The 14,208-nt window shown below is 37.2% G+C and overlaps 1 protein-coding gene across 1 annotated transcript; it reads left to right on the forward strand.

Moving 5' to 3' along the window:
- Positions 1 to 2,395: 2,395 nt before the first annotated feature.
- On the forward strand, positions 2,396 to 11,637 carry LOC135685864 (sodium-dependent phosphate transport protein 2B). Its single transcript, XM_065201956.2, has 4 exons — positions 2,396 to 2,537; positions 2,645 to 2,759; positions 3,151 to 3,423; positions 4,211 to 11,637. The coding sequence occupies exons 2-4, from the start codon at positions 2,645 to 2,647 to the stop codon at positions 5,620 to 5,622; spliced, it is 1,800 nt and encodes a 599-aa protein (XP_065058028.2). The 5' UTR covers positions 2,396 to 2,537; the 3' UTR covers positions 5,623 to 11,637.
- The last annotated feature ends 2,571 nt before the right edge of the window (positions 11,638 to 14,208 follow it).

Below are 14,208 nucleotides of genomic sequence, written 5' to 3' on the forward strand. Positions count from 1 at the left end.
TTGCAGAAATTGACGCATTTCCGTTCCACTACAAAAAAATTCCTAGAAAAAGAGAGTTGATTATGTTAATTTATGTATTGCTGAGTAATTCAAATAAAAACAAAAGCAATTACGAGCAAAGAAAAGCTTTGTTTTCTCCGGGCCAGGTCCATAGAAGGGGGATGCGGAGGTCTCGAAAAACCCACTCACTTTTGAATAAGCCTCCGTAAAATAAGTCACAAAACAAAAAAATTTTTTGAAACAAACTCCACCACCGCACAATCCCATCCTCAAATCCTACGGATACAAAGTCTTACCGTCATCTGTATGTGTCTTGGTCGTCCTCCTCCCAAATCACATCGGGTCGTTGTCCGCAAACCCCGTTCACATTTCTCAGGATTCGAATGAAAAAAAAACGGACAAAAAAGTATCCGTTTTCACCATGCGTTCACACTGCTCCGCTGCGAAAACGGAGACTTTTGAAAACGCACTTTGAAAACACAAAACAGAAATTGGACAAGATTGGATGAACAATCGACCCTCCATACCCCCACTCCATGAGACTTTTAAAATCACAAAACGCAGTGTGAACACCGAAAACGGATAATTTTGAGCAATGTGAAACATAGCCTCATGGAGTGGGGGTATGGAGGGTCGATTGTTCATCCAATCTTGTCCAATTTTTTTGAGAATTTTACTTAATGGTTCTGATTTTTAGACTTCATCCCGCAAATTAAACCGTGGAAGTAGAGATTAGAAAATTCTCCGCAAATTTGCAGTGAATAATTCGTTTCGTAAAAAGTAGAAACCATTGCTATTTTTTTCCATGCCAAGTTTTTCGAGTTGCGTAATCAGAACAGCATTCATTTGAAAACAGCTGACTGCTGTTTTGGTTCCTGATCGCCTACCGCATTCTTTTATATAACGTCAATGAAATAAATCGGGACTCTATACATTTCAGAATTATTTCTTGCAGCCATTTTTGCATTTCGCTAAAACGTTTTATTATTTTGTAGACATAATTTTGTTAAGGGCGTGTTTTGTTGTTCTACTGTGATAAAATTTTGACCCTACTTCAATCTCTTATTTAAATTGCTATCTTAATAGCTATGTGATTTAGAAAGTGGAGACTATTTTTCTTTAATAGAAAATACAGGCCTTACAAATGCTTGGTTTTCGAAAACAAATGTTTATAGCCAACACCAGAAAAACTAGAGGCATCTTTTTTGACTTTGGAAAAAAGCCTGAGTCTGAAGGCCTAACATACTTAGTGACCCTCTCTCGTAAAAGTGATGTTCAGGCATGATAGGCCCTTTCATCCAGCATAACACGCCCTTTCGTCGGGCACCTAAGCAAAAGTAAGTAAATAAAGCAAGTAAACAAAGAATAACTATATTTGTCGCAACAAACAACTAATTTTCGCGGCTCGGCGTCTCTGCCCTCAGGTGCTGTAGGTGAAAGGTTCCAAGATCATCGCATTAGTCAATATTGAAACTTTATAACGGTTTTATAACTTCCAAAAAGCAACTCAAATACGAAGTAGAACTACCCATGGGTGTAGCGGATGCTATGAAACTACCTAAAAAACATCAAAAGAGTACCGGCAATCGTACACAGCGACAGGATACCTATGTTTTTGCCAAAATTGTAAAAAATTACCAACGAATCACCCAGTCAAGCCATTTTTATTTGGTTTTAGCCCCTCTCCACTTTTTTCAGACCCCCGAACTTTCTCAACGCTCCGCGGTGCGGTGCCTGTGTTCAGGCTATCAAATTCTTTTTTTAAAGTCCAAATTTTGTGAAAAAGGCGCAACATTTGCCCGCTACGTCTAAAAATGCTAGTTTTATCACTGTAGTATTCCTGTTCATCACTGTTCAAAACCGCCTCATCACTGCCCAAATTGGTTATCATTGCATCTTAAAATTATGTACGGATTAATAAAAAAATTAAACTCTTTACGGCCATAGAAAAGACAAGAAAGAAAATCAATAAATAAAACAGGCAAAACTTTTAACCAAAAAACTCTTTAACTTTATTCAAACGATTCGGAAAATTTGTAGCTGTGTAAAACAGTCTGTTTTATTTTTAATCATTGAATCAGTTTCCAATGTGAATCAGTTTTGAATTAGCGCAACCAGTTTGCATGGCAGTTATAGGCCAACGTAGAAGCTCGCCAACCAGCTTCAAAACAGGTTTTGAAAAGCGATTTGAACAATTCACGAGAGCAGCACAGATCTCGCTATGAATTACGCATGGGCACTGTAGAGCCTGTCAATAGTTGCACGTGAAATCTGGAGAGTTTACTGAATCTCTCACATGCATCGATGGATTTACAAGTATGGACATATGATTATACATGAACTGACCACGTGATTTCCACCAGGTCCTCCAATCATATCTTGACATGTCAAATATAAAGCTTTTTGATTGGCTGTATTGCTCGAACCACGTTGACAGGTGGTATGATAACTGCTCGTGATTACTATACGAGTTTGTAGTTGGTAATGGTGGCTGAGTCGTGGCTGTAGATCACTACCTGGGTTAAAAAAAGTTCGAAGTAAGTGACTGATTTTGTTTGAAAAAATAATTTTCTTTTAAATTTTAACTTTGATTACTAGCAAGCTTTGTAAGAAAAATTTATATAGATTTTTCTCTAATTGCTAGATGGGCAGACACACCATAGAAATTGATTTGAATGAAAGCGCGAAAGGAGAAAAGGTGGAGAAGGACCCATTCGGAATCGCAGACGATGTTGAATTAGATGAAGTAAAATGGTCAGGTAAGGAATTTTCTTCAAATGTATTTCCCTGTAAAGTTTAGAACTTCAGATGTTCCTGGGCTTCTAGTGATCGCAAGAGTTACGACTGCCCATTCAATTGTCCTGTTAAAGAAAAAGCGTCTGAAAGTGTCCCAAGGTGGCCAAGTTGTAATTTATTTCGCTTTTTTGGGTTTTATCATGACACAGAATAAGGATCTGCATGGTTATTAATGATTTCTATACAGCTTTTCAATGAGTGATAAAAATATTTTGGCGCCTAAATCAGATTTTTATGTTTACCTACCTCCGAGACTCTCGTAGAACTATTATTTGTCAAATTTTCTGCAAAAGTTTTCAAGTTAAAAATGACCATAAAATTTTCAAAGTTATTTATGTGTTATGTTGTATGTAGATCTGCCAACCCGAACAAAAGTCGGCCGAACTGTGAAGACGACAACCAAACTTTTGGTTCTTCTTGCGCTCTTGTACCTGTTCATCTGCTCCTTGAGTTTCCTGAGCTCAGCCTTTCGTCTTCTTGGGGGAAAGGCAGCTGGCGAGGCATTTTCTTCAAACAAGGTTCTCAAAAATCCAGTGGCTGGACTAATGATTGGAGTTTTGGCAACGGTTCTTGTCCAAAGTTCGTCGACATCAACGTCCATCGTTGTTGCGATGGTAGCTTCGAAAAGTAAGTTATTTTATCTAGTTTAAATGAAATAGAAGTCCCTACATTTACTCAAACTCATTTAGGTTGTTATCAGTTGATAGACTGAAATCCGCTCAAAATTTCCAGACTTTAGGTTACTTGGGGTTACGAAACTACCTCTGGCTGCAATTTCGCCAACTGAGGAAATTGCCAGTTAAAATTGTTTAGGTGTGTTGGAGGTGTGTCATCTCTTGACCGTGGCGATTGTTGTGTTTCCTCTACGTGTTTCCTATTTTTTACGTGTTTCCTTTTTGGTTTTTCCTTTTAAATGTTTCCTTGGATCGTGTAAATTTTTCTCGTGTAAGGTTTTTCCATTATCTAATTTTGAGGTCTGGAAAAGATAAAGATTTTCCCGATTTTTTTCAAATTGGGCAATTAAAGTATTGGTTTCTGTAAAGTTGTTCTGAAAAATTTAGGTTCTTTGATAAAACTCAAAGTTGCTCTATTTTGTGAAGGGGCCTGTTTGAAAATCTTCCTATTTCAATGATAAACAAAGATCACATGATTTATTTTCAAAATGTGGGGAAGTTCAATTCTTTTTTATCAAAATTCTTTTGTTCAGAACTCATGCGCTTGCACGCAGGATCCCTTCACTCTGCTGTAAAGTTTATTACAGATATCATGTCATATTGGCGCTCTCCATATCAACAGTGCAGTAGCCCCCCTCCCCCCCCACAGGAGAGTAAAACTGTTATGACCCAAGGGAACTAATCCTGTTTGCATACATTGATAACTTTCATTTTTGGTAATATTTTGCCCATTTTTACAGTACTCACTGTTCAAACAGCCATACCAATCATTATGGGAGCAAATATTGGCACATCTGTAACTAACACATTTGTATCACTGGCCCAAGTTTCAGACAGAGATCAGTTCAGACGTGCTTTTGCTGGAGCAACAGTGCATGATATGTTCAACATCCTCTCTGTCCTGGTCTTTCTGCCAATTGAAGTTGCCTGTGGGTACCTGTATCATCTAACGAACATTCTTATCAAGAAAATGAATCTCCACCAAAGTACATCTTCAACAAAAAAGGAATTTCTCTCAAAGCTTACCAAACCCTTCACAAATCTCATTATTCAACTGGATAAAGGTGTGATTACAAAAATTGCCCAAGGTGACAAAGATGCAGCATCTAAAAGTCTTATAAAATACTGGTGTGACAAAGGAAAGAAACAAGTGATCGAAATCCAAGCCCAGAATGCCACGAATGCTACCTTAAACAACACATTCATCAACAAAACCATAACTGTACATTCCAAACCATGTGCATTTCTTCTTCACGATACTGGGCTTAGTGATGGAGTGATTGGGTTGATCATGCTGCTTGCATCTCTTATTATTCTCTGCTTTTGCTTAGTTGGTATTGTAAAACTACTTCACTCAATGCTTCAAGGCAGAATAGCTACTGTGATCAAGAAAACTGTAAACAATGACTTGCCAAAACCTTTTGGTTTTTTAACTGGATATCTGGCAATTGTTATTGGTGCTATAATGACAATATTGGTTCAGTCAAGTTCAATTTTCACTTCAACCCTAACGCCGCTGGTCGGTTTGGGTCTTGTTAGCCTAGAAAGAATTTTCCCATTAACATTAGGATCAAATGTAGGTACAACTGGAACAAGTCTTCTTGCAGCAATGGCCAGCTCTGGTGACAGTCTCCAGTATTCAATTCAAATAGCACTCTGTCATCTTTTCTTTAACATCTCTGGAATTTTGGTATGGTACCCAATTCCTGCAATGCGGAAGGTTCCTCTGAGCATGGCCAAGTTCCTTGGTAATACAACTGCAGCCTACAGATGGTTTGCCCCAGTGTACATAGCTTTCTTCTTCTTTGTAATTCCAGGAACAGTTTTTGCACTATCAGTTGCTGGTCCAGAATGGTTGCTTGGCATTGGTGGCTCCACAGCCATATTGCTCATTTTCATTTCTGTAGTGAACATTCTTCAAAGTAAAACACCAAGATACCTTCCAAAGGTGCTGAGGAATTGGGAATGGGCACCTATGTGGATGCGCTCATTGGAGCCATATGATAAGTTTCTTGTGAAAATTGCTAGTTTCACAAAGAGATTACGGACTGGAAAAAGCAATAAAAGTGAAATTATGATTCACTTACAAACAGGTAATTATGGTAATATTGATAAAAATTTACCTGAATTTTCAATAGTCTCTACAGTCTAGCTTGGAATTATTAGGGAATAGACCAATTGATAATGCATTCATGTTGCTGTTAATACAAACCATGTATATAAATATGTGTATATATACAAAAGTGTATATGGCAAGGCATGTGCATGGGGCATCTTCTGGTACCTGCTACAGAAATGTGGCATCTGCCATGATTCATGTAAAAACTAATTTAGAAAGGTTTGGTTGCAAACCTGTAAGCTGATGCCAAATTTTCCATACAATGAAATTGAAATGCTAAAGCAATGCTTCTATAAAAGGTCAGTGAATACATCCAGGATAATTAATACATCCAGTTTGACTCCCAACATTTTTACATCAAATTTTGATATTTCTGAGCCTGTTATCTTCAATAAAGTACTTAATGCGGAATGTTACAGGTAGGGTTGATGTATTCAAATTGGCCTTATTTTGTTAAGGTAGTTTTTATTTAAGATCTTTGTGTCATTTAAATTGATTTTTGGCAAAGAATGCTGGAAACCTGATACAAGGATCCCCAATATAATTACCTTCCAGTGTAGCAAATTCATCTGGTTAAACTAGCTTTCAGTTCAACAAATTCAGGATTTCATTCATGTATCTTGATGACACTTTTTCTCTAGTTTTTCTCTTTTTCCATGTTGTCGAAAAAGACCCCATTCATATAAAATGCACATCAAACTTCCAAATTTACTGAAATACACTGAAAGTACTCCTTTGGGTTGTCTATACCCTTGAAAATCTATGTTTGTACGACTAGTTGTACTTTAAACTGGAAAGGTATGATGATGGTTGGGTATGATAGGATTTTGAAAGTTACAAACTTGTATTGCAACTGTTTGGAATATCACAAAAGCCCCTACAGTTCTCCCAACATAGATTTTCACTCACTTTGTTTATTTTACAGCAAATTTTACAGGTATGGTAGGGTTGCTTCGTGTTTGTTAGTGTTGTTAGATTTAGTGAAACAAAGTTAAATATTTATCACCATCGTTACCTAATTTATTGTACTTAATCGCAGTGCGTGATTCATGATTCTAAAGAAACATTTACAAATTCTTTTATAAATAATAATGTGCAATTCTTTTGATTTACTCGTAGTCTCCTATCTGAGTCTTTTGCAAATCCATGCGAATTAAGATATCAATATTACACAATCCAGAAATCTCTTTACGCAATGCTGCTTAAGATACAGAGAGCGTAATGTTTGATCAGAGATTGGTTTCAAGTTTCCTTTGTATGTTAGAAACAGCTGCCAAGATAATCTAGAAATTCTCTGCTTCAAAAATGAAAGCCTCCTAGTTTTTAAGGATACGAATTTTAATGCCTTCTCAGTATGATAAGAACTGTCCTTCTTTGTCACTGTGATCCGCGATTTTAGAGACTAGAGCATTTTTAGCAAATAATGTCTTTCTAAGATCCTGAAATTACGTATATGAAAAAGTCATCAAAAGATCTGGACTGCCTCAGGCGTTACAAAGAAACAATTTTAATTGCTACCTCCAGAATATCAGTACGTATAAGCATGGAAACAGCGATTTCTTTGTGTACTAATTCTTTAGCTTCCAACCTATTTTTTAAGATGGAGCAGCTTAGAAATAACCTATCTTCATTTGCTAAAAGATTAATCTGATTTTTTTCTTGATTCTACAGGGTATCTTCAGAGACTTCATAGCACCTCCGAGTTTGGACTCGTAAAATTGCGAGCGCGCCATTTCAGTTTCCTTTCTCTCTTAAATAACTCGTTTTGCCAGCAAAGAAAAAGTTTCCTCTTGTGTGGATAATTTTTGAAAAACAAAACTTACTTCACAGAAAAAGAGAATCCAAATGTATGACAAAGCTCTTGTTTTTTCTGTTAACAGGGTAGGTTTGTACAATTTTTTGAAGCAATCCCAGTTAAGCGCTTTAGTAGCTACGTAAAGTCCAGACGTTTCCTGCACCGACAACTCTGAAGTTGAAAGTGGGAGAAAAGGAATAAATTATCATTTTTGTATGCATATTTTCATTTAAAATGCACCAACTGCTTTTCTGGTGTACAATTCGTGCTGGCCCGCTTTTTCCGTGCTCAGCTGCCAGTTACAGACATAATAAGGTTTGTTCCGGGCAAAAGGAGTTATTTATGAGGAACAACGATTATCGATCTACGGTTTATGGATATGACTCTTGAAGCGGCAAAGCGAAATTACTTTGGCGAGATAGATGTCGTTTGTTGGAAACTGAATTCTGATAGGCATGCGTGACGCGTTGGCATGAAAGGCTTGCAACGCACATGCGCTTAAAATATGCGCAGAGCACCACGCGTTTTTGGCCAGTTATCAACAACAATGTTAATGTCGTCTTTCAAAGGCAGTTATCTTGGTTTCCAATTTAATTTGCCTAGAGAATGTCATTTTAATACCAATAACCTGGGTTCAAACAACTCTTTTTATTGTCCGATCAATGTTAATTCTCTAAATTTTTAAAACCAACAACGACTAAAAAAATTAAACAACAACAGATAATCATAGAGACCCAGGCTTGAAGAACCCAATATGGTTAATTTTTCTTTTAGGGCGTTGTAAGATTTTACGGGGACTACACATGTATTGCGTTCACATAGAGATTTCGAACCGGTCGATAAAACATTAATGAGCATGCGTAATTTCACACAATAATTTTTAATACAAAATGGCACCAAATTCACAGCAAAAGTGAATGTTTCAATTGGCTTAGTGAAATTTTTGCCGACTGTCGTGTATTTTGCTTTGAAACTTAACTTTTAGCGACTCTGCAGTAGTCAGTGGCGGCACCAGTAGGGTATGGGGGGGGGGGGGGGTAATTAGCCCCCTCTTTTGTCAAAACATGGTCTACATATTTCTTCTAAAGGGAATTAAAAAGCGCCATTTCCTAAGAAAAATTCACCGGGTACAAAGCACTGAAACGAGGCAAAAGGGGCGTGGGCTGACCTGAATATAAATTTGCCTTCTCTAGTGTAAACGGACGCAAGACTAAAACAATGGCATTTTGAAACCTGTTAGAAGAACATGTACATGCTCTCTTGATAAAGATATTGAAAGCGATGACAACAATGAATGCTATATCAAATTTGTCAATTAATAATCCATAATATTAAAAAAAAACGTTAAAAAGGGGTTGTCATAACACATTGATTTTCACGGGCCCAAAGTCTTATCTTGCAATGCCGAAAAAAATAAAATTTGATTTATAAACCATAGTTTAAAAGATTACAAACAAAGTAATTGCAAATGAATTTCAAAACATAAAAAGTTCTTGATGAAAGAACCTTTAAAGTAGTTGAACTTTAAATCAAACATATTAACTTTGTTAATTGACACAAAAGAGCGAAAAGGAACATGGAAATTTCAGATCATGGCCACAGGTTAACCTAAATCATGGAAAAATGGCACCTGAAACAGTTTTCTAGACAGCAGAGAACGATTGAGAAGAGGTGAAGCACTGTGGGTCAAGTCCCTGTACACACTTATCTCATAGGAATGCGTCATTTTTTCTCAGCCTTAATGGTTTGTGGTTGTGAGCCGTCAATAACGTTTCTCTTTCTCGTAAAATTTGAACATACTAGCACCAAAATATGACCTTATCTGCTCGAGAAGATGTAGAATCATGAAATGAACTTCGACCTTTTGTGCTATTCCTAATTGATTCTTAAACTTCACCTATTTCAACCCTTAATGAGAGTACCCAAGTGTGACGTCATAAAAAATCTATTTTCAAAAATATTTCAATTTAGGGCACAACGCATAAAAACTTACGTGTGCAAAAAAACTTGCTACTTTGGAAATTGGGTGAGAATATGGCATGTGGGGAAAATACTGTGCTAAGTCACTCTGACTCGCCAATTATTATGTTCAAGGTGTTCGTGCAATCAAACGGCTTGAAAGGCCACAATCTGGATGATCTGCCTATGTTGCAGATCCCGTTTCCAAATTATAACGATTGGCTGAAGCTTAACTAGAACTTTTTCTCCTCAAACGCGTGCAACTCTTAAAACTCTTACTCCCTTAATGACTAAATTTTTATTCGTATTCCCTGAAAATATTGCGACTGTTTGAAGAGTGTTATCCGAAAGCTTAAAATTTTTAAAGTTTTTTTAAAGGTTAAAATGAGCAAAACGAGAAAAAACGATACTGAGTTAGAAAAAAGTATTCAGAAAGTTTACATAACCAGGAATACTTCTTTAAATACTTTCGAATGTCCTCATCTAAGCTTGCACGAAAATTCGAGATCCTGTTATTAATGCATCTGCAGCAAACAGAGTCTTTTATAACTGAAAATGTTGCTGCTGTTGAGTAGGGTTATAAGCAGGCAACATTTCAGCGTTTTTAAGAAATTCTTGTCCATCGTTCATTTCAGACAAATTGGTAGAACGATAGAACTTTCAAGCCAGTTTTCGTCAATTTTAAATTCAAATGTTTGAATGATAATCTGACCTGAATCAAGTTAAATGGTATGTGCACGAGGAACAGGGAAAGAACAATGACCAACCTCTTTCATTGACATTGTATGGTTGAGGGTGTTTGAGAAAAAGAATGCGGAAAACCGTAAGCGATCAGGAACCAAAACAGAGGTCAGGTGTCTTCAAATGCTGTTCTGATTGGTTCATTTCGCAACTCGAAAATTTCACAGCGAAAAAGTAGGAATGTTTTTCACTTTTTTGAAACGAATTGTTCACTGCGAATTCGCAGAGAATTTTTTAATCTCTACTTCTGCGCATATTATTCGCTTCGCGCGAAAAATTCACCTGATATAAATCAGGCTTTAGTATTCTACCATTCCGATCTTCCGCGCTATCTTCAAAAATTGAATATATTAGATTACTAGGAACGCTTGCCTTTTCTGACACCATTGCAGATCTGAATGTAGCAAAGTGATAGATAAATGCATTGGAACACAGCTGATAAAATCGTCGTGTTCCTTCTCATTTGAATGAATGCACCTTCCCTCATAACTCGAGAGCGGCATGTATCCATAAATATTTTTATCGATATACCATAATGGAAATTAAAGAGATAATTTTTAATCACCCTTTGTTAAATGTCTTGCTGTCTGAAAACCTGTGTTGATGCGAAAATAATAGCACATGTCCTGAATTCGCATTAATACCACTAAAGAAACAAGACTAGTAGCAAATTTATCACGGGTCGGTATATGTGAATATGAATGATTCTGAAAATATTTGAAGCCGGTTTCCACTTGATTCGCTTTGGTCGCGCGACTCGGTAAAATCGAATCAGCATATCGGCAAGCGTGACCAGTCGCTTAGTAGGTCAACTGCGATGAACTACTCCGCGAATGGTCGCGCATTCGCAGCGAATGAGGAAGTTCAATTTGCGCATGCTCAAATGTATATTCGCTCTCGCGCGACCAGAGCGAATCAAGTTAGAACATAATCGACTCTGCTTTAATCTGGGTTACCAGTAAAAGAAAGTACTTGTTCAGAACCAAAACCGACTCTGCTTTAATCTGGGTTACCAGTAAAAGAAAGTACTTGTTCAGATACCTTTGTCTTTTAATCATATCAGACTGTATAAGAATATAGATAGATTAAAGGATTAATTAAGACCCCGTTTACACTGTCCCGGGACAATTTTGCACCGATACGGTTCGCAAGTGTTTAAACTGTCGCGGTTCCAAATTGTTCCGTTTACACTGTACCGGTACGACCTAAATTAAATGGTAGAACATTGTTCAGAAGGCTATATTTCGTCAACCGAGGCAATCAAGGCTTGGACTGGGAGACAATAAAAAATAAGTACGGAGACAAAACTGTCCAGAATATTCGAAGTCGTCGTCTTTTCTTCAGAATTTTTCTTTTCTTTTCTTCAAAGACGGTGGCAACCATCGTAAATGGCTGCTGAATAGATGATATTCAGCCCAGGGATCGCTGCCACTTCATTTAACATGGCGATAAGGAATTTGAAATCGTAGTTCAAATTTTCAACAGAGATCTTGACAATTCCTTCGTCTAAAAAATCGTCCAAAATCAAAGCCTCGATTACCTGAAGCAGCCATCATTGTGAATCCGTGACAGAATCGTCTCGGATAGGTGTTTACACTGTCCCGTTTTAAAACGGGACCGTGACGGTACAAAATTCGTTCGCTTTAAAAGCAGGAACAAAACTATTCCGAATGGCAGAGCAAAATCGTCTCGGTTCCACAGTGCTAGTGTAAACGGAAGGGCGAGCCGCGACAGTCTTGTCACGGTTCCAAACTTGCACGGGACAGTGTAAACGGGGTCTAAGAATAAAAGTCAGTCTCGAACTTCATCGACAATTTGGCTTTCATCTGAGTTTTTCTGAGCATAAACACAGGCGTGACATTCATGCGACAAGGTAGTCATACGCTTGTCAAGTTTGTATTGTGCAAGTTTGTTTCATTTCATTTTGAATTCTGCATACACAAAAATCCCTTCAGCTTACAACTAGATACCAAATAAGAAATAAATACCCTATTTATATTAACATAAGCAGCTGCTCTTCCAGGGAGTCGTGTTTTAAGGCCGATTTCCATTTGACATTTTTTGTGCGCGCGGGCGTAGCGCCCAATTCTGAGCATGCGTAGTTAAAATCGCGTGGTCTCGATTTTGCGTCCGCTGTAAACGCCAGAATACGGTGGCCCACAGGTGCCACGGCAAAACTTACTTTCTCACGGCAAAACTTTCTTTTTTCACGGCAAAACTTTCTTTCTTTCACGGCAAAACTTTCTTTCTCACGGCAAAACTTTCTTTCTCACAGCAAAACTTACTTTCTCACGGCAAAACTTTCTTTCTCACGGCAAAACTTTCTTTCTCACGGCAAAACTTTCTTTCTCACGGCAAAACTTTCTTTCTCACGGCAAAACTTTCTTTTTTCACGGCAAAACTTTCTTTTTTTCACGGCAAAACTTTCTTTCTCACGGCAAAACTTTCTTTCTCACAGCAAAACTTACTTTCTCACGGCAAAACTTTCTTTCTCACGGCAAAACTTTCTTTCTCACGGCAAAACTTTCTTTCTCGCGGCAAAACTTTCTTTCTCACGGCAAAACTTTCTTTCTCACGGCAAAACTTTCTTTACGTGATGTTGTATACGTGATACTTAGATCTAATCAATGCTTTAGACGTTTTAAACTTCGCAGATTTGCGAATACCTACATCTTCTCTTGATAATTTTTGCAGAAAGACAACCCAGAAATGGTCTAAATTTATCTAGGTTGGGCTAGGCTAGGCCTATATGCCTATCTCAACAAAACAGTACCGCATGCAAGGTCTTTGATTCCTTTGTTTTGAAAGCAGTGAAAAAGATCAATTCGTTGTAAATTGGCGTGCACATAAAATTCGTGCAAAAAAATCTCGTACGTGCACTTGGCACGCTCGATTGTGGCTTGTAAAAAACATATAAATTGGGTATTGTGTTTAATATAATATCATATCGTATTACTCACAGGTCTGCACGCAGGCTAAATTTACTAAGTGTAGGGAGCTCTCTGATATTGATGGGAATATCGTTCCAAGCTTTCAGAGCCGAATAGTGAAAGCCTTTCTTGACATCAGAAGCGGACTGGCCCACCGGCACACCGGGAAATTCCCCGGTGCGCCCTCTTCCCCAAGTTATTTTTTTAATAACTTGAAAACTTTCAAAAGGCAAATAATCTTCGCACAGAATTAAAATTGATTACAATCATCAATTGACCTCTTATCCAAAGTACGTTTGCATAAAAAGTTTAGCTTCACCTTTAAGTTGAGCCATATTAAGGTCAATTGCAAAGTTTTCCAATCTTTGCTACTGTTAATTAACAATAAAAAGACAAAATGTTGATCAGCAAATTCTGCAAGATTTTCTGAAAATCTTGTAAAAAACATACTTTGTTATGAAAATGACTTTGAAAAAATGAAACATTTTAAACATACAGCTTTGTTGTTTGAAACTCCTCAGAGTATAAAGTGTCAAAAAATGGTCCAAAAGAACAAGATGGAAAATTCGATCCACAAATTGGTATTTATTCTTCATCTTGTTCTTTCAGACCCTAATTCTGACATTCTATACTCTGAAGAGGTTCAGAAGTTTTTAGTATAGATAAATTGTTTGCTTTTTTCAAAGCAATTTTCAAATTTGGTAGCGCCAAAAAATTGTTCATATTTTGTTTTATTGATAGCAGTAAATGTGGTAGCAGTCAGAAAGCCTACTTTCACTACAAACCTGATTAGCGTGTATTTTTTGAAAGCAAGTACGCCATACATTAATTTGATATCTGTTGAGGGGGTAGTAAAGGATTTCACTAGCTATCTAGCAGACTATTTGCCAATTGACTAATGATTAACCATATTATTTTTTTGACTCATGACTGATGCAAATTATTTCTAGTGCCTGATATCCAATTAATCGAGGGCTCACACTTCAGAAAAGTTAACTGAGCACTACCCTGTGCTCCTTCCAATCACCATGGTTGTAACTGGATAAAATTATCGATGTGTTGGGTATGGAAAGAATATTGGGTATTGGAACGTTCATATATTACGAAATCAAAGATGGGGAGGAGAGGGGGACAAATGTTATGACTATTACGATCATTATGGCACTTTGTTGAAGTTTGTTAAAATAGTTGTTT

Source organism: Rhopilema esculentum, chromosome 16, assembly GCF_057945365.1.
Source record: "Rhopilema esculentum isolate cy_ngs chromosome 16, ASM5794536v1, whole genome shotgun sequence".
Classification (NCBI taxonomy): Eukaryota; Metazoa; Cnidaria; class Scyphozoa; order Rhizostomeae; family Rhizostomatidae; genus Rhopilema; species Rhopilema esculentum.

Excerpts from the sequence above, each read along its gene's own strand:
- LOC135685864 (XM_065201956.2), top strand. The coding sequence starts at position 2,645 with ATGGGCAGACACACCATAGAAATTGATTTGAATGAAAGCGCGAAAGGA. Across the intron at positions 2,760-3,150 it reads AGATGAAGTAAAATGGTCAG|ATCTGCCAACCCGAACAAAA; the intron begins GTAAGGAATTTT and ends TGTTGTATGTAG. Across the intron at positions 3,424-4,210 it reads TGCGATGGTAGCTTCGAAAA|TACTCACTGTTCAAACAGCC; the intron begins GTAAGTTATTTT and ends CCATTTTTACAG.